General features: G+C 49.0%; 1 protein-coding gene across 1 annotated transcript in view; it reads left to right on the top strand.

The window, feature by feature from the left end:
- USP22 (ubiquitin specific peptidase 22) overlaps positions 1-16,051 on the top strand; it is a 43,773-nt gene extending 27,722 nt beyond the window's left edge. The window contains exons 7-13 of the mRNA XM_021667277.2: positions 384-489; positions 2,294-2,452; positions 5,491-5,617; positions 6,497-6,588; positions 10,981-11,043; positions 11,593-11,742; positions 12,836-16,051. Coding sequence (XP_021522952.1) covers positions 384-489; positions 2,294-2,452; positions 5,491-5,617; positions 6,497-6,588; positions 10,981-11,043; positions 11,593-11,742; positions 12,836-12,878 — 740 coding nt within the window. The 3' untranslated portion in view covers positions 12,879-16,051. The remainder of the gene's footprint in view (positions 1-383; positions 490-2,293; positions 2,453-5,490; positions 5,618-6,496; positions 6,589-10,980; positions 11,044-11,592; positions 11,743-12,835) is intronic.
- The last annotated feature ends 428 nt before the right edge of the window (positions 16,052-16,479 follow it).

The following is a 16,479-nucleotide window of genomic DNA, read 5'->3' as shown; positions in this document are numbered from 1 at the left end:
ATGTGACCAAAATATGACAAAACCACTGATGTGCTTCTGACAGGATTCCCTTGGAAATGTCTGGGAAGAAGTGTAAGGTTCTTCTGTTTAGAAGCCTGCTTGTCAGAGCCGTTTAGCAAGGCGCCTGGCCACGTGCCCTTGGTTACATGCATTGGTTGTCCTTGTGGCCTCCATGGCATCTCTCCGTTCTTCTTTCTTTGCATCTTCCTGCATGGATATTCTGGTGCGCTAACATTTTGTCCCAAAAATGAGACCTTCAGGTGGCCTTTTAAAGCGTCGGCCCTGGCTTCCCAGGCCTCTGCAGGGTGAACTGTTCTTCCCTTAGAGACTCCCCATCTTTGGGGTGCACAGACACTAATCCCAGAGCCGTGGTCTGTCCCCAGGTGATGACAACGGGAAGAAGGCCAACAACCCCAACCACTGCAACTGTATCATAGACCAGATCTTCACCGGTGGGCTGCAGTCAGACGTCACCTGCCAGGTCTGCCAGTAAGTGAGAGGCTGTGTGCTCGGCAATGTCAGAAGCCTCTGGGGCGGTGCTGGTATCCTCAGTCTCCAGAGCTTTGTGTACTCTGAGAGGTTTTAAGGAACTACAAGAGAAATGATTAACAGACGCCCTGAGAGCAAAGGTCATGTGGTGGGTCTGCTTCCTCTTGGGGAGGTCCTGGGACATGTGTCCTTTGGGATGTGAACCCTTCGTGTTGAGGTCTTCACTGTTGTGTACAGCCAGCAGTGTGTTCTTGGAAGCCTGGAGAAATGGTGGGGGAAGCTTACAGTCTTCTAGTCCTTGAGCAAGGACCAAATAAAATAGTCCCTTTTAAGAAGGGGTGGATCATGAGGGCGAATTGTTTACATACATGCTTTGAAGTATGTTAGTTTCATTGTTTTATGGTTTCTGGTTCCATTTTCTCTGATGTGGTGGCCCTAATTCTTCTCAGGTGTGGTCTCTGCTTAGATCCCCAAGTGTTGAATGCAGGAGGAACCCACTGCTTTGTTTTTTTTTTGAGACGGAGTTTCGCTCATTACCCAGGCTGGAGTGCAATGGTGCGATCTCGGCTCACCGCAGCCTCCGCCTCCTGGGTTCAGGCAATTCTCCTGCCTCAGCCTCCTGAGTAGCTGGGATTACAGGCACGTGCCACTATGCCCAGCGAATTTTTTGTATTTTTAGTAGAGACGGGGTTTCACCATGTTGACCAGGATGGTCTCGATCTCTTGACCTCGTGATCCACCCGCCTCGGCCTCCGAAAGTGCTGGGATTATAGGCGTGAGCCACTGCGCCCGGCCCGAACCCACTGCTTTGTTAGGTCATTGGGACCTTCTTACCCCACCTCAGTGCATGCTGCTGGTTTTTGTTTCAGTTTTTTTTCAGGCATGGGGTCTTGTTACGTTGCCCAGGCTGACCTTGAACCCATGGGTTCAAGCAGTCCTCCCTCCCCAACCTCCCAAGTAGCTGGAACTACAAGCGTGGGCCACCGTGCCTGGCTCTGTTCTTTACTCCAGTTTAAGTTTTAAAAGCCCTGGACATGATCCACCGAAATTATTTCAGAACCCGAAACGGATTGCCACTTGTAATCTGCATAAGGCCAGCGAATACTGGGAAAGGCCAGTGCTGCCTGTGTCACGGGTGCCATTTTCTGTAAGCGGCCTTGGCTCTGAGCATTAGAAACCAAGTTTGCTCTGAGCAATTTGGACCTCCTCACTGGTCCTTACCTACTGAATTCCGTTAGCAGGAGACTGTCTCAGATTCAAATCCTGTATAAATATCGAGAGTACGTTTCCCAGTCTGCAAGTTTTCGTCTTTTGTATTGCTAAATACATTTCTAGTGAGGAACTGGCTTTGTGAGATGCAGCAGGTGGGGCTGCCGGGGCTGGCTCAGGCACGCTCTGAGGTGTGCGTGGAGGCCTCCTGTGTTGCCTAGGGTTGCAGGCCCCAAGTTCTAGATGCAGCTGAGATAGATCTAGATGCAGCTGGATTCAGAGCCTCTGACGGGCCCCATGAGTTTATCCTCCTCTCAAGTCCCTCAGTGACTGTGATGGTCTCCAGGCTGGACAACCCTTGTCTGAGGAGTGCCCCTTGCCTTTGGGTTTACACACACCCCTCCCCAGGGCCACCTTGGGAGCCAGGACAGGTTGGGTGTGAGCAGTGCTGCTCTCGCTCCTGCCTCATCCCACCTGAGTGTCACTGCAGCAAAGGGCACGGTGGGGAAGGGGAAGGGATGGCCTCCACCCTGGGCTGCCTCTGGAGCTGGGCGGGCATTAGTCCTCACAGCCATTGTTTTCCCTCTGCTTCCAGTGGAGTCTCCACCACCATAGACCCCTTCTGGGACATCAGCTTGGATCTTCCCGGCTCTTCCACCCCATTCTGGCCCCTGAGCCCAGGGAGCGAGGGCAACGTGGTAAACGGGGAAAGCCACGTGGCGGGAACCACCACGCTCACGGACTGCCTGCGACGGTGAGAACCCTTCTGCACCCACGTGGCAGGGGTGTGTCTTCCTGGCAGGGAGGCTGTGCTCCATCAGGACCAGAGCAGGGCTCTTTCACACGCCCAGGACAGAGCCTGAGCAAAGATGCGGCATGAGCCTGGGCTGGCTGCGGTCTCTGGTGCTGGTTTGTCTTTTGTTTCGGCTAAATGACTGGATATTTCTGTCCCCAGCTTTGCACGATATTGGGCATTGGTGTCAGCAGCTGCTGTTCCAACCTCCTCTTGTAAATGAATCCAGAGCCAAACTAGATGCTACCTCAGCCTTTGTGGTAATCACCTACCCCGGAGTATGTGAGCTGAGAAGCGCCTGGCCCTCTCCCCGTAGCCCATAGCCTTCTCTGCATGTGATTAAAACTTAGTTGTGATGTTCTGCACTTAGGGCCATTTTTGAAATTGTGCATTCATTGCTTCATTTGGGATAAGTAATAAAATTTACAAAGTTATTTATTTATTTATTTATTTTTTTACCCGAGACATAGACTTGCTCTGCTGCCCAGCCTGGAGTGCAGTGGTGTGATTTCTGCTCACTGCAACCTCTGCCTCCCGGGTTCAGGCGATTCTCTTGCCTGAGCCTCCTGAGTAGCTGGGACTGCCGGCATGTGCCATCATGCCTGGCTAATTTTTGTATTTTTAGTAGAGCCGGGGTTTCACCATGTTGGCCAAGCTGGTCTTGAACTCGTGATCTCAGGTGATCCTCCCCCACCTTGGTCTCCCAAAGTGCTCACAGATGTGAGCCACCACACCTGTGAGTGGTTTTTTTTTTAATGTATTAAATAACTGTATCATACAATTGTAAAGACAGCAGAAAACCTTCCTAAATTTTGTCAAGTGTTTGTTGTATTTGTGTCAGTTAAAGGTAATGCAGAAGAATCCTTGTTGAGTGGACGTATTCCTTAGAGGAGGTACAATCTTTTGGTTTCTGTCTGGCTGCATAGTCAGCAGGACCAAAGCTGCATGTTTATTTTATTTTTTGAGATAGAGTCTTGCTCTGTCATGCAGCCTGGAGTGCAGTGGTGCCATCATAGCTCACTGCAGCCTCCATCTCACCTCAGCTTCGGTCTCCTGCCTTGGCCTCCTGAGAAGTTGGGACTACAGGGGCATGCCACCATGCCCAGGTGATTTTGTGAATTTTTTTTTTTTTTTTTTTGAGAATGAGTCTTGCTGTGTCACCCAGGCTGGAGTGCAGTGGCACGATCTCAGCTCACTGCAACCTCCACCTCCTGGGTTCAAGCAATTCTCCTGCGTCAGCCTCCCGACTAGCTGGGATTGCAGGTGCCCGCTACCATGCCTGGCTAATTTTTGTATTTTTAGTAGAGATGGGTTTCACCATGTTGGCCAGGATAGTCTCAAACTCCTGACCTCAGGTGATTCACCTGCCTCAGTCTCCCAAAGTACTGGGATTACAAGCATGAGCCACCATGCCTGGTTGTTTTTCTTTTTTTGTAGAGACAGTCTTGTCATGTTGCTCAGGCTGGTCTTGAACTCCTGAGCTCAAGTGGTCCTCCCACCTTAGCCTCCCAAAATGCTGGTATTATAGACATGAACCACTGTGCCCTGCTGAAAGTTTGCATGTCGAGAATTTTGAAAGCATCAGCTTTGTTACACTCGTAAGTGCACATATAAAATAGGGTATCACATTTTTTAATTTGGAAAACTAGCAAATAAGCAATGGAAACCAAAACCTTTTTTAAGAAAGTCTTTGCAACTAAATTAAATTTAATCATAAATTACAATAAGATGAAAGCTTTGCCAAAACAGCAGGCCATGAGGAGGAAACTACGCTTCATAAACTACAGTGTGTAGGAAGCCTGTGTTGGTAGCGGATACATGGCGCAGGTCTGGCTCCAGGAAGGGGGAGAGGTGGAGTGCACCCTTCCACACTTTGTATTGCAAGCAAAAGCTCCTTGTTGAGTCCTTTGGAGAGCAGATCACAAAGCTACCAATGAAACAGGTGCAGCTTTGCACAGAGGCCCCCTTGTCTTGCCCTAGGTGAGATAGCAGAATTTCCAGAGCATCAACGAGGGCTTTCCATGCCTGGTTGTGAAAAGATGGATATTTTAAAATTTGGCATGCACTTGTTGAATCGTCTGTTCCGCAGGTTTTGTCAGTGGCAGCTGTCACCTGTGCCAGTCACACTTCTGACGCAGCCCTCCTACTCCTGCCTCTGCACTGTCAGGAAATCACCTTTCCCAGACGTCTTGCCTGTCTACATTAAACTGCTTATGTTGAGATCATTGTAGATTCACATGCAGTAAGAAGCCATTAGCTACCCTCTGCCCAGGTCCCCTGATAGTGACCTCCTTAGCACTGTGGTGCAGTGCCCTCGCCATGATTCAGATGTTTATGCAGAAAGTACCCAGCATGGCCTCCTCCCTTATCACCCCATTTGTAACCCCAGTCACCCAGGACTCCTCCATTCGCATACGCCTTACAATTCTAGACTGTCACGTCAGCCGAACCATGCAACAGGGAACCCTTTGAGATTGGCTTTTCTCAATGCATCGTGATTTTCTGGGGATGCATCCAGGGTGTGGCTTGGGATCAGTGGTTCTTTTCTTTTTTGCTGCTGACTCCTATTCCACACACGGTACAGTGTTCCACAGTTTCTTTAATTATTCACCCATGGGAAGAAAGGGGTTGTTTCCAGTTTCGTGACTCTGATGAGTAGCATTCTGGTAGACATTCGTGGACAGTTTTTGTGTGAACATTAGTTTTCATTTTTCTGGCTCAAATTCAACTGCTGGATCATACGGTAGTTGGAAAATTATTACCATTTCCCCAGGCCTTTCCTGGAAACACAATATTTAGGATAAATATTCCTTAAAGAGAGATAGGCAGCAAAGGTGGACAACATTATCTCTCTTTTTCATTGTTTCATTTTTAGTTGTATTGTGTATGTTTTTGGTAGGGAAATCAACCCATTGAAAGAGATAAAATACCCTTTTCCTCTTTTTTCTGTCTCTTACGTTTCCCTTACCTAAGCTTCTGCCTTTTTTAAATGCCTGCAGATTCACCAGACCAGAGCACTTGGGCAGCAGTGCCAAGATCAAGTGTAGCGGGTGCCACAGCTACCAGGAGTCCACGAAGCAGCTCACCATGAAGAAACTGCCCATTGTAGCCTGTTTTCATCTCAAAGTGAGTTTTCCAGAAAGCCGACTCGAGTGGCAGGCTCAATTTTCAGTCCACAGTACGGCCCTCAGCCTTTTGGTTTGCTGTGCAGTTACATGTTTTATCATTGCAGCAAGCCAGTGAGAACGCTGAGGAATGGAGGACGTTCGTGAATTGTCCTTCTGTCTGTGAATTGTCCTTTTGTCTGTGCCACAGTAAACAGAATCAGTGGCTTCACAGTGAAAGTAGGATGTGAGTCAACTTTTCTTGGGGAGCAGAGCCTTGTGAAGTTTTTCCACCCAGATTCCTCTAGCTCCTCCCTCCTCAGGTTTTCTGTTGTTCTTTTATTTGAAGGCAAAAGCCCTCAGGATTCAGATCTGGTCCAGGAGTTGGCCAGCTCTTTGTCTAAAGGCCCAGATAGTGAAGCTGTCAGGCTCCACAGGCTGCGTGCGAGCATACGATTCTCTGTTGCGTGTTCTTTGTTTCATTTTACCACCCTTTAAACATGGAACACACCCATTCCTAGCTTGCTGGCTGGAATGGGTAACTCCTGATCTAGGCAAAGGACTGTCTGTTCGGTGAAAGGAACCGTTGGTTTGTTTTTGCTGCCTCGGGTCATGGATCTTTGTTTTGTTTTCTATGCTCTGCTGGGTTTGCTGCGAGATTACTTTTTGCACTCTGGGTACTGAACAAGCCAATCATTTGAAGACTTGACTTGAACTCTGTAAATGAAGACTTGTATGGATTACCATTGTTTTTAAATCTAATTATAGATGTAGTCACAAGGCAATTCAATAAAATACAAAGCGATACACAGACACCTGTCATCGCAAGAAGCCCCTGAAGCTTCCAGTGACATTTCTGGTCTTCTTTCCTCTTCCCTCTGCCCCTTTCCTATTTCTGTAGCGATTTGAACATTCAGCCAAGCTGCGGAGGAAGATCACCACGTATGTCTCCTTCCCCCTGGAGCTGGACATGACCCCTTTCATGGCCTCCAGGTAGGTGGGGGTGTTGGCCCATTCTGTGTCCGGAGGGTCTGTGATCCTATCAGGACAGGAATCCCGCTTGGAACTCCTGTCAGACACCTGTTGGCTGGGCGCAGTGGCTCACGCCTGGAATCCCAGCACTTGGAAGTCCGGGGGGGCAGATCACGCGATCAAGAGATCGAGACCATCTGGGCCAACATGGTGAAATGCCATCTCTACTAAAAATACAAAAAATTAGCCGAGCATAGTGGTGCACACCTGTAGTCCCAGCTAGAACCTGGGAGGTGGAGGTTGCAGTGAGTCGAGATCGCACCACTGCACTCCAGCCTGGTGACAGAGGGAGACTCCGGCTCTGGGGAAAAGAAAAAAGATGATTGTTTATATTAATAGAAACCCCACCTTCCCAAAACCTATTTATCCTAATCTTAAGATGTGGCACACATTAATGAGTTGTTCTTTGTCAGATACCCTGTTTTTGCTTTGAATGTTTCTCTGACAATTCTCAATCCACTTTCAAACTGGCAGATTCCTCAAGGTGGGATCACAATGAGAAAGTAACACTTTACTTCCTGGAACAGAGGTTGAAGTACAGACAGGCACAGTTGTTTTTGCAGTTGTAGACTGCATTTTCATTTTCCTTTTTTTTTTTTTTTTGAAAGAAAAAGAATAAAGAAGAGGAGGAAAAAGGAAGAGAAAGAGAGAGAATGGGAGTATTGCTTTCTTGCCCAGGCTAGAATGCAGTTTAGTAATGGGTATTGAAAACCTCTTTTATACCAATAATTATACTTGATGTAAACAGGAAGGAATAAGGGAAGAAAATAACAAACGAGCAGCCAACCAATATTTCATTTAAACCTATGAAATGCTATGCGATTACTGAGGAGTGATTTACTTCCAATTATGTAGTCACTTACGGAATAGGTGTGAGGTGGTAATGTATGTTTTATGTATTTGAAGTGGAGAGTTCTATAAATGTTTATTAAGTTTACTTGTTCCGGGTCTGAGTTCAAGTCCTGGATGTCCTTGTTAATTTTCTGTCTGGTTGATCTATAGAATCGTTAGCTCTTCTTGTTACACTGATCCTTTTGCCATTATATAATGTCCTTCTTTGCCTCTTTTGATCTTTGTTGCTTTAAAGTCTACTTTATCAGAGGCGAGAATTGCATCTCCTGCTTTTTATTTGTTTATTTTTACTCTCTGATTGGTTGATAAATCTTCCTCCTTATCTTTGTTTTGAGTCTTGGTGTATCGTTGCATGTGAGATGGGTCTGGATGCAGCATACCAATGGGTTTTGGCTTTTTATCCAATTAGAATATATATAACTTTAATACTGGCATTTGATGCTAGCTGGCTGTTTTGCCCATTAGTTAGTGTAAATTTTTCGTTGTGTTAATGTTCTTTTCTTTTTGATATATTTTTGGAAAGGCTGATATTGGTTGTTCCCTTATATGTATAGTGCTTCTTTCAGAAGCTCTTGTAAAGCAGGCCTGTGGTGGTGAACTCTCTAAGTACTTGTTTGTTCGCAAAGGATTTAATTTTTCCTTCGATTATAAAGCTTAGTTTGGCTGGATATGAAATTCTGGGTTGAAAGTTCTTTTCTTTAAGGATGTTAAATATTGGTCCCCACTCTTTTCTGGCTTGTAGGGTTTCTGCTGAGAGATCTGCTGTAAGTCTGATAGGTTTCCCTTTATGGGTAACCTGACCTTTCTCTCTGGCTGCCCTTAGTATTTTCTCCTTCATTTCAACCCTAATAAATCTGGCAATTATGTGCCTTGGGGTTGGTCTTCTTGAAGAATATCTTTGTGGTGTTCTCTGTGTTACCTGGAGTTGAATATTACCCTGCCTTGCCAGGTTGGGAAAGTTTTCCTGAATGATATCCTGAAGAGTATTTTCCAACTTGGATTCATTCTCTTCATCACATTCAGGTACACCTATCAAACGTAAATTAGGTCTTTTCACATAGTCCCATATTTCCTGGAGACTTTGCTCATTCCTTTTCATCCTTTTTTCTCCAATCTTGTCTTCTCGTTTCATTTCACTGAGCTGGTTCTCGACTTCTGATATCCTTTCTCCTGCTTGATCAATTCGACTGTTTAAACTTGTGCATACTTCGCGAAGTTCTCGTGTTGTGTTTTTCAGCTCCATCAATTCACTTACATTCCTCTCTAAATTGTCCATTTCGTCAAATCTTTTTTCAAGGTTCTTAGTTTCTTTGCATTGGGTTAGAACAAGTTCTTTTAATTCACAGAAGTTTCTTATCACCCACGTTTTGAAACCTGCTTCTGTTATTGGAACATACTCGTTCTCCATTAAGCCTTGTTCCGTTACTGATGAGGAATTGCGATCCCCTGTAGAGGGAGAGGCATTCTGATTTTGAGTATTCTCTGCCTTTTTACGCTGATTTCTTCCCTTCATTATATATTTATACGTCTGTTGTCTTTGTAATTACCGACTTTCTAACTAGGTCTCTGAGCAGATGTCCAACTTGTTGATTCCCAGCGCCGAAATCTGAGCAGTCTACTGTGCCGGCCAAAATAGCGGTGTTAAGATTGATGGTGCTTTTCTGCCTGGGAATCTCCGGACTCTGCACCAAAAACTGGCGGGCTAAGGCACCAGCAAAACCCCTGCGCCGGCCGCAAGAGTCGCACTGGCGACCCGTGGGGCTCCTCTGCTGGGAATCTCCTGGTCCGTGAGCAACAAATATTCGTCTGAAAGTGTGGCGTCCTCTCGTTCTCTGCGCTTTCACTGGGAGCTAGGAGCCCGAGCTGCTAATGATCAGCCATCTTGGATCTCTCTCCTTCCTTTTCAAATCTGCATATTATGGGGCACTTGGAATTTAACCCTCCAGAATACCATGCTGTTCAATGCATGAGACACATAGGAGTTTCTTATGGCTCTGTGACAAATGACCAAAAACTTGGCGGATTAAAATTAATTTTCTCACAGTTCTAGAGGTCGGAAATCTGAAATCAAGCTGGGCAGGGCCTCACATTCCTACTAGGGTCTGGGGGATTCCATTCCTCACGATTCCATTCCTCACCGTCTCCAGCTGCCGGTGGTCCTACATGTTCCTTCTGTGGCCGCGCCACTCCCCCGGCTTCCTGGTCACAGGGCTGATTCCCCTGAGTCTGTGGCCAGTCTCCCTCTGCTTCTCCGTCATGACAGAGGTGGTTGGATTTAGGGCCCAGGCAGATCATCCAGGAGGATGTCATCTCGACATCCTTACTTTGAGTTTCTGCAAAGACTAGTTTCACAGATGAGGTTCCAGAATCAGGTTCTGAGGGTTGAGACACGGATGTTGTTATTTGCAGGGTGTTATTTTTTGGCGGCCACAGCCCCAGCCCCAGCACCATGAAAAGCATGTTGCCTTTTGGTAATCGGCCTCTTCCCTGGTGTTTTTTTTATGTTTGTTTTTTTTTTTTTGAGACAGAGTCGCACTCTGTCACCCAGGCTGGAGTGCAGTGGTGCGATCTCGGCTCACTGCAACCTCTGCCTCCCTGGTTCAAACAATTTTCCTGCCTCAGACTCCCAAGCAGTGGGGGTTACAGGTGCGCCCCACTGTACCCAGCTAATTTTTGTTATTTTTTAGTAGAGACGGGGTTTCATCATATTGGCCAGGCTGGTTTCGAACTCCTGATCTCGTGATCCTCCTGCCTTGGCCTCCCAAAGTGCTGGGATTACAGGCGTGAGCCACTGCGCCTGGCCCCTGGTGTCCTTTCTCATGGCTGTTCCACCCCTGTGGCACACAGCTGATCTCCTGAATAACACAAGACCACCAGAGTCAGAGCTTCATATTGTCAGTCTGACCACGATGGTCACGTACTGAGGGGCGTGGCAGTGCTGTTTCTGAGGTCGGAGTCTCAGAGATCTTGGGTGTTTCAAAACGTGGGAAAATGCAGTAAATAGCATGCATGCTTCCTCTTCCCAGCCGCCCCTCCCCCGTCTCGCCAGGAGAGGTGCCGGTCTTGAAATAATGAGCAGCAATCTTTGTACCTTTTGAGGAGGCAGCTGCCTAGGTTGTGGAATGGATTCAGCTTACCCTTTTCAAGCTAACCCTTTATGTGTGGGAGGAAGAGCGCCTTCACCACCTGCTGTGTCACAAACCAAACTCACATTCATCCAGATCCAGCTCCCATCACCAGGCCCATTCAGGACCCACCTTGGAAGAATCAGGGGTCAGGCCAGATGGCCCCAGGACCCGGGTGTGCTCTCAGGCAGGGGACTCGACAATGCGAGTGTCAGTGTCCTCACGAAATGTGGGGAGATTTCTCCCTGCAGCGTGAAGCGCACCCCAGCGCTGCGTCTGCACAGTCAGGCCTGGATAAGTGTTGGTTTCACGAGAGCCTTGTGTCTCTGGGCCTCTTGATTTTAATGATGCTGAATCCTGCCGTTGTTTGTTACAGCAAAGAGAGCAGGATGAACGGACAGTACCAGCAGCCCACGGACAGTCTCAACAACGACAACAAGTAAGTGGTGCTCAGCGGTGTGGGTGTCCAGGGCCTCTGGCCGAGAGCTGGGGGTGGGCTCCTGTCTGCTTGTAGGGCATCCAGCAGATCTCCTGCCACCGACCTGCTTCCTGCCTGGCTGCCCGCGGCCCCACTAGGGAAGGCCATTTCATGCGGTGCCACAAATGCTCCCTCCTATTGGAGGAGTCCCGCTCCACTCCTGGCCTCTGGCAGGAGGAAGGTTCCATCTGGAAAACTTGGTGTCCATTCTTCTAGCCTTGAGGTTGTAGAAAGAACAAAAGGCTAGTAGGATGTTCCAGCGTCCCCACTGCTGACTGAGTCACCACGCCTGCTGGATGGGTGTCCAGGAAGCGGCTGGACCTGGGCTAGAGCCAAGGGGCATGACCAAGCTCCCTTAGTCCCTGCAGCCTCAGCTTGAGGCCCAGGGGGGTGACAGCCAGGCTCACAGGCCTCCTGCTCCCTGCCCGGGCGGCCTGGCTTCTGATGGTGATGACCTCGAGTGACGGCGTGGAGGCAGCTGCACCCCCCTCTCCTTTCCTCCTGTACTAGGTATTCCCTGTTTGCTGTTGTTAACCATCAAGGGACCTTGGAGAGCGGCCACTACACCAGCTTTATTCGGCAGCACAAAGACCAGTGGTTCAAGTGTGACGATGCCATCATCACCAAGGCCAGCATCAAGGACGTGCTGGACAGCGAAGGGTGCGTCCTGTGGGGTGGGAGGAAGGCCCTGCGGTGGCCACGCTGCTTCCGCTTCGGTATAGCTGAGACCAGCCCACGTCTGAGCCTAGAACCAGTCTGAAGGTGTTGACCTTCATTTGCTGAAGTAGTGAGACCTGTTCTGAATAGGATGCCAGCCTCAATGGGCGCTCACGTGGGAGAAGACGTGCCTGAGCAAAGGCCCTCTCTAGGGGCATTCCCTTAGCGCAGAGAACTCGAGGGCAGTTGTTTTTTAACTACTGTGTGAACTGAACACATCAGTTCTTTTATTTTTTTGAGATGGAGTTTCGCTCTTATTGCCCAGGCTGGAGTACAATGGCGCGATCTCGGCTCACTGCAACCTCCGCCTCCCGGGTTCAAGTGATTCTCCTGCCTCAGCCTCCCAAGTAGCTGGGATTACAGGCATGTGCCACCACGCCTGGCTAATTTTGTATTTTAGTAGAGATGAGCCTTTGCCGTGTTGGCCAGGCTCATCTCAAACTCCTGACCTCAGGCAATCCACCTGCCTCGGTCTCCCAAAGTGCTGGGATTACAGGTGTGAGCCACCACGCCTGGCCCACATAAGTTCTTTATCAGCTCCTCTCCTTGCCAGTTTCATTCCTTCATGGCATAGAAACCTGTTGACCCTCCAGGGTTCAAGGGGACCCCAGCTGCCATCAACTCCTTGAGGGCTTTGCACTTTACATTCTGAGCCACATGGAAGCCGTCTTGAGAGGTTTTATTTGGAAGAATCTGTGGGCTGAAGGACAGCCTTCAGGGCAATGAGATGGATCTGGGCTGGACCCAGTTAAAAGCAGTGGGACTGTCACGAGTGTGGGAGAGTCTGTGGGAGATTGGGTAAGGCAGTGGGTGACCTCATGGCAGGTGGGAGTGGTGGTCGGGCTGCGGTGATGGGCGGGGTCAGTAGCATCAGCCACTGAAGCACTCTTTCCTCCTTGGGCCTGAAAAACCAAACCCATGCAATCAGGCCTTGAAGAGCTGTGCAGAACACGTGTGCGCATGTGTAGGGCGGGTCGTTCTGGCTCCCTGTCTGAGGAGTTAGATATGAGCATCCTCCCTTTCTCTTCCTCCACAGTTACTTGCTGTTCTATCACAAACAGTTCCTGGAATACGAGTAGCCTTATCTGCAGCCGGTCAGAAAAACAAAGGCAACGAATTGGCAAGCCTCACAAAGTGATCCTCCCTGCCCCCTACCCCCACCCCCTGCCTCCCCGGCCTGGTGACACCATCTCCCATGCAGCGATGGCCCCTCTGCACCTGGGACCCCTGGGTTCGAGATAGACCACATGAACGGGGAGGCTCCCGGAGCTACATTGAAGATGGATGAGATGAGGGGTGTGCTCTGGGGGGAGGAGCAGCGTGCACCCGTCATAATATCCTGTGCTCATAATATGGGGGTCCAACGGGGGCCTCACAGCACGGAGTGACCGCTGCCTAGCGCTGCCTAGCACTCGGTGTGGAAAGGCCCCTGCCTGCCATAAGATTATGGGTCCATTAAAGCAGTAAGCTGAAGACACACAGGTGTAGTGTGTGGGCCAGAGGGCCTTGCAGATGCCTTTCTGTTCGTGTTTTAGTGTTAAGATACAGAGAGTGTGGAACTCTTCACCTCCGTTTTTCTCAGTGGCTGTGAAGGAGCCCCCAGAGCTTCGGAATGAAGGACACTATGTTGGGTTTTCAAGCGTGTCTGTTCCACAGGTAACTTAGCAACACACTGCACGAGGAAGCATCTTGCAGTTTTCTAGAAACAGGCGTTTTCTTATCCCTCTCCCTTTCCTGTTTCCACAGAGGTGAATTTCATAAATGTAATACTAGCAAAGTGAATGAGTCACGGAGTTTATAGGGAAGTCTAGTTAACTTCTCCTTTGGTCTTGAGAGCGAGTCTTGCTTTTTAATCGGTGCTGTTTATGCTGTTGCCGCCCTGTGTGCCTGGCTCCTCTGGGCGCCGTGGTGTCTGTGGGTGGCTGGCAGTGGGCGTGGTGTTGGAGAGTCGTGCTGCGGCTCACACTGTGTCTCTGTCATCTCAGTCTGGAGTCAGTCCAGCCTCTGCTGGTGTCTGATCGGTTCCCTCCCTCGTGCTTGCTTCTTCGTCTCCCCTCTGTCCCGTGGCCTGGCTCCCGCCACCTGGCAGCCAGGCGTGTTGCTCACGAAGCTGGAGTGCTTTCTTGTGGGGCCTTTGTCTTGTCTCATCGGCCTCTGCTTTACGTTTGGTGTACTTTTGGATGTGGTGGGGGTAAAATGACATCATGATTGAGGTTGTCTGCAGAGCCAAGGGAGGAAGTAGGAAGATGTGCATTTTTCCTTGTAAGATATCTTGCATGTATCTTTGTATTCAAATTTAAACAGTTGCTTTGTCCATTTGTCCACTGAGAAATTACAAACTAGGAACAAGGGGGAGGAAGAATACTTAAATATGGTTTTTGAAGCAACCATAGCTCAAACTGTGCTTGTCCCGGGAGCCCCAGCTGCATCTGAACTGAGGGCTCTTCAGTCCTGCAGAGGGTGGGATCCTCTGTCTCGAGTGGGCAGGTGTTTTCATAGACAGCCAGGTAGTGAGCCCTCTGGCCCTGTGGGCTGTACGGTCTCTGCCATCAATACACAGACGTGTGGCTGTGACCAGTGCAACTTGTAGACACAGAAATCTGAATTGCACATAATGTTCCATGTCAAGAAACTTAGAGTTTCTTTTTAACTGCTTAAAAATGTGAAAAGTATTCTTAGCTCACAGGCCATAGAGAAGCTGGTGGGGACCAGACCCAGTTCCTTAGCCGGTTGGGTGGGGAGGGGCAGTGACAGGGGCAGCTGAGTAGCTACTCACTGCTCAGTGTAGAAAACATGAGGACGCAGGACTTGGCGATCACACCCCACAGAACCATCATGCGGCAGAAGTCTAGGGGATGCAGTTTCCGTCATGTATGGCAGAAGCCTTGGGGATTCGATTTCTCACATACGTGCTCAAGTTCATTTTCTGTCGTTCTGCGTTTATTCATGTGGAGGCATGTTTTGTAAAATGAATTATCAGAGAAACAGGCCGAGATTTTTAGAAATGGCCTCATGTGACCAAGTTGTTTGGGTGACAATGCTTTGATGATCTCTTTTGAGGATGAGCTGTCTTTTAATCAGGAACAAATCTAACGGAAAGGAGAGTTGACTGATGTTGGCCCACAGGATTGTGAGCCGGGCAGTGCCTTCCTGAAGGCTTGCCACCTGGGGACACCCTGGTTTATGGCGGCGTCTTGGAGAGCGTGGAAGGCAGTAGCGTGGGCCTTGGGCCTTTCTGGCAGCTGCCTGTGGTTGGCCAGGCCCTGTCTCCCCTCCCACCCCTCTTCTCTCTGCACTTGGATTCGGGGTGGCTGTTGTTCTGAGAACATTAGATCTGGGAAGAGAGCTGGTCACTTGCATTCTTGGCGGGCATTATTCTAAACTTTTGTATCCAAGTTATCCCCCTATGCACTGTGGCGTTGCTGTTCTAAGCAATTACCCCATACTTGCTGCTGAAGAGCTGCTCCCCTGAGGCAGGCAGCGGACCTGGGCACTGCCCTTGCATTAGGTCTTGTGTTTGATGTGCTCTTGTGAATTTACTTTGTCAGAGCAAAATATTCGCAAGTTGGGTTCAGGAATCTCTCCTTTTAGCTTCTGATCTGGCTATGAAATTGAGGAAACCTGTTCTCCCATTGCCTAGTAATCGCCCCATGTAGGTGTAAATTGTGACAAAGTGGATCTGACCCCTAAGGGACCCCCGGGTGACCCCCCCCCAAAAAAATAACATTCACACCAGTGTATTTAAAATAGCCTGCATTTTGGAGATGCTGGCTGTCCTTTCAGTGCTTCACAGGAAGACAAATGGGCTTTCCCTCTTCAGATGCCTGAAGGGAGTGCTTTGAGGCAGGTGATGGGCTGGGAGTGGGCGGCCTCCCTCCAGCCCCGGGGCCCTCTGTGGACCTGGGCTCCCTGGTGGGCACTGGAACCTCCCTGGACGTCCCCTCCGGCACCAGCATCACTGCAACCTATAGACCCGAGTGCTGTTGTATTTTGCCTTGGTGTGTGTGCTTTTCCTTGTGTAAAATTGCTGTTCTTTTGACAATTTAAGTGACTTGTTTACTGTAAGTTTGAAAATAAAAAAAATTAAGAAAAAAATTCCAATGACTGTGCTGTGGTTGGAGACTTTATTTACCAAGATGTTACCCTTTCCTGTCCCCTCTCATTTCAAGGCCCTGTGTAATTCCTTCTCCTCCTCCCCTAATGCTTTGTAATCTCTCCTATGTCATAATAAAGCTACATTTTCTTCTGAAAACTGGCTGATTTTCCTTTTATTGACACAAGCAGCCTAACAGAAGGTGGCAGGAGGGAGAAGAACAGCCAGGGCAGACCAGCCCGCATGGGGGGCGTCCCTGGTCCGAGTCAGGGGCCAGAGCTGCGGCCTGGCTTTGTGCCCAAAGTCTTGTCTGGGTCTCAGGAAGGCCACACGCTCATGTTTCGTCCCTTTCTGTGGCTGGCCTGCTGCTGGTTGAGCTTTGTCCCTCTTCTTGGGGGCAGGAAGGCAACACCAGGATTCAGGACAGCCATGGACCTTCAGACTTACTTGGGTATGCATGAAAGTCACCTGAAGCCCTTGACATACTGAATCTGCCAGATTGGCTTGCACGACCTGGGCTGTGGTTAACATGCATTTTGTAGCAAACTCCCTGGGTGATTGGAGAGTAGCAGATGAAAAGAAATACT

The sequence above is a fragment of the Aotus nancymaae genome, unplaced genomic scaffold (genome assembly GCF_030222135.1).
Source record: "Aotus nancymaae isolate 86718 unplaced genomic scaffold, 86718_ANA_hifiasm-v0.15.2.pri h1tg000018l, whole genome shotgun sequence".
Classification (NCBI taxonomy): Eukaryota; Metazoa; Chordata; class Mammalia; order Primates; family Aotidae; genus Aotus; species Aotus nancymaae.
The sequence above is the reverse complement of the archived record's forward strand: the minus strand, read 5'-3'. Positions and strand labels throughout refer to the sequence as shown.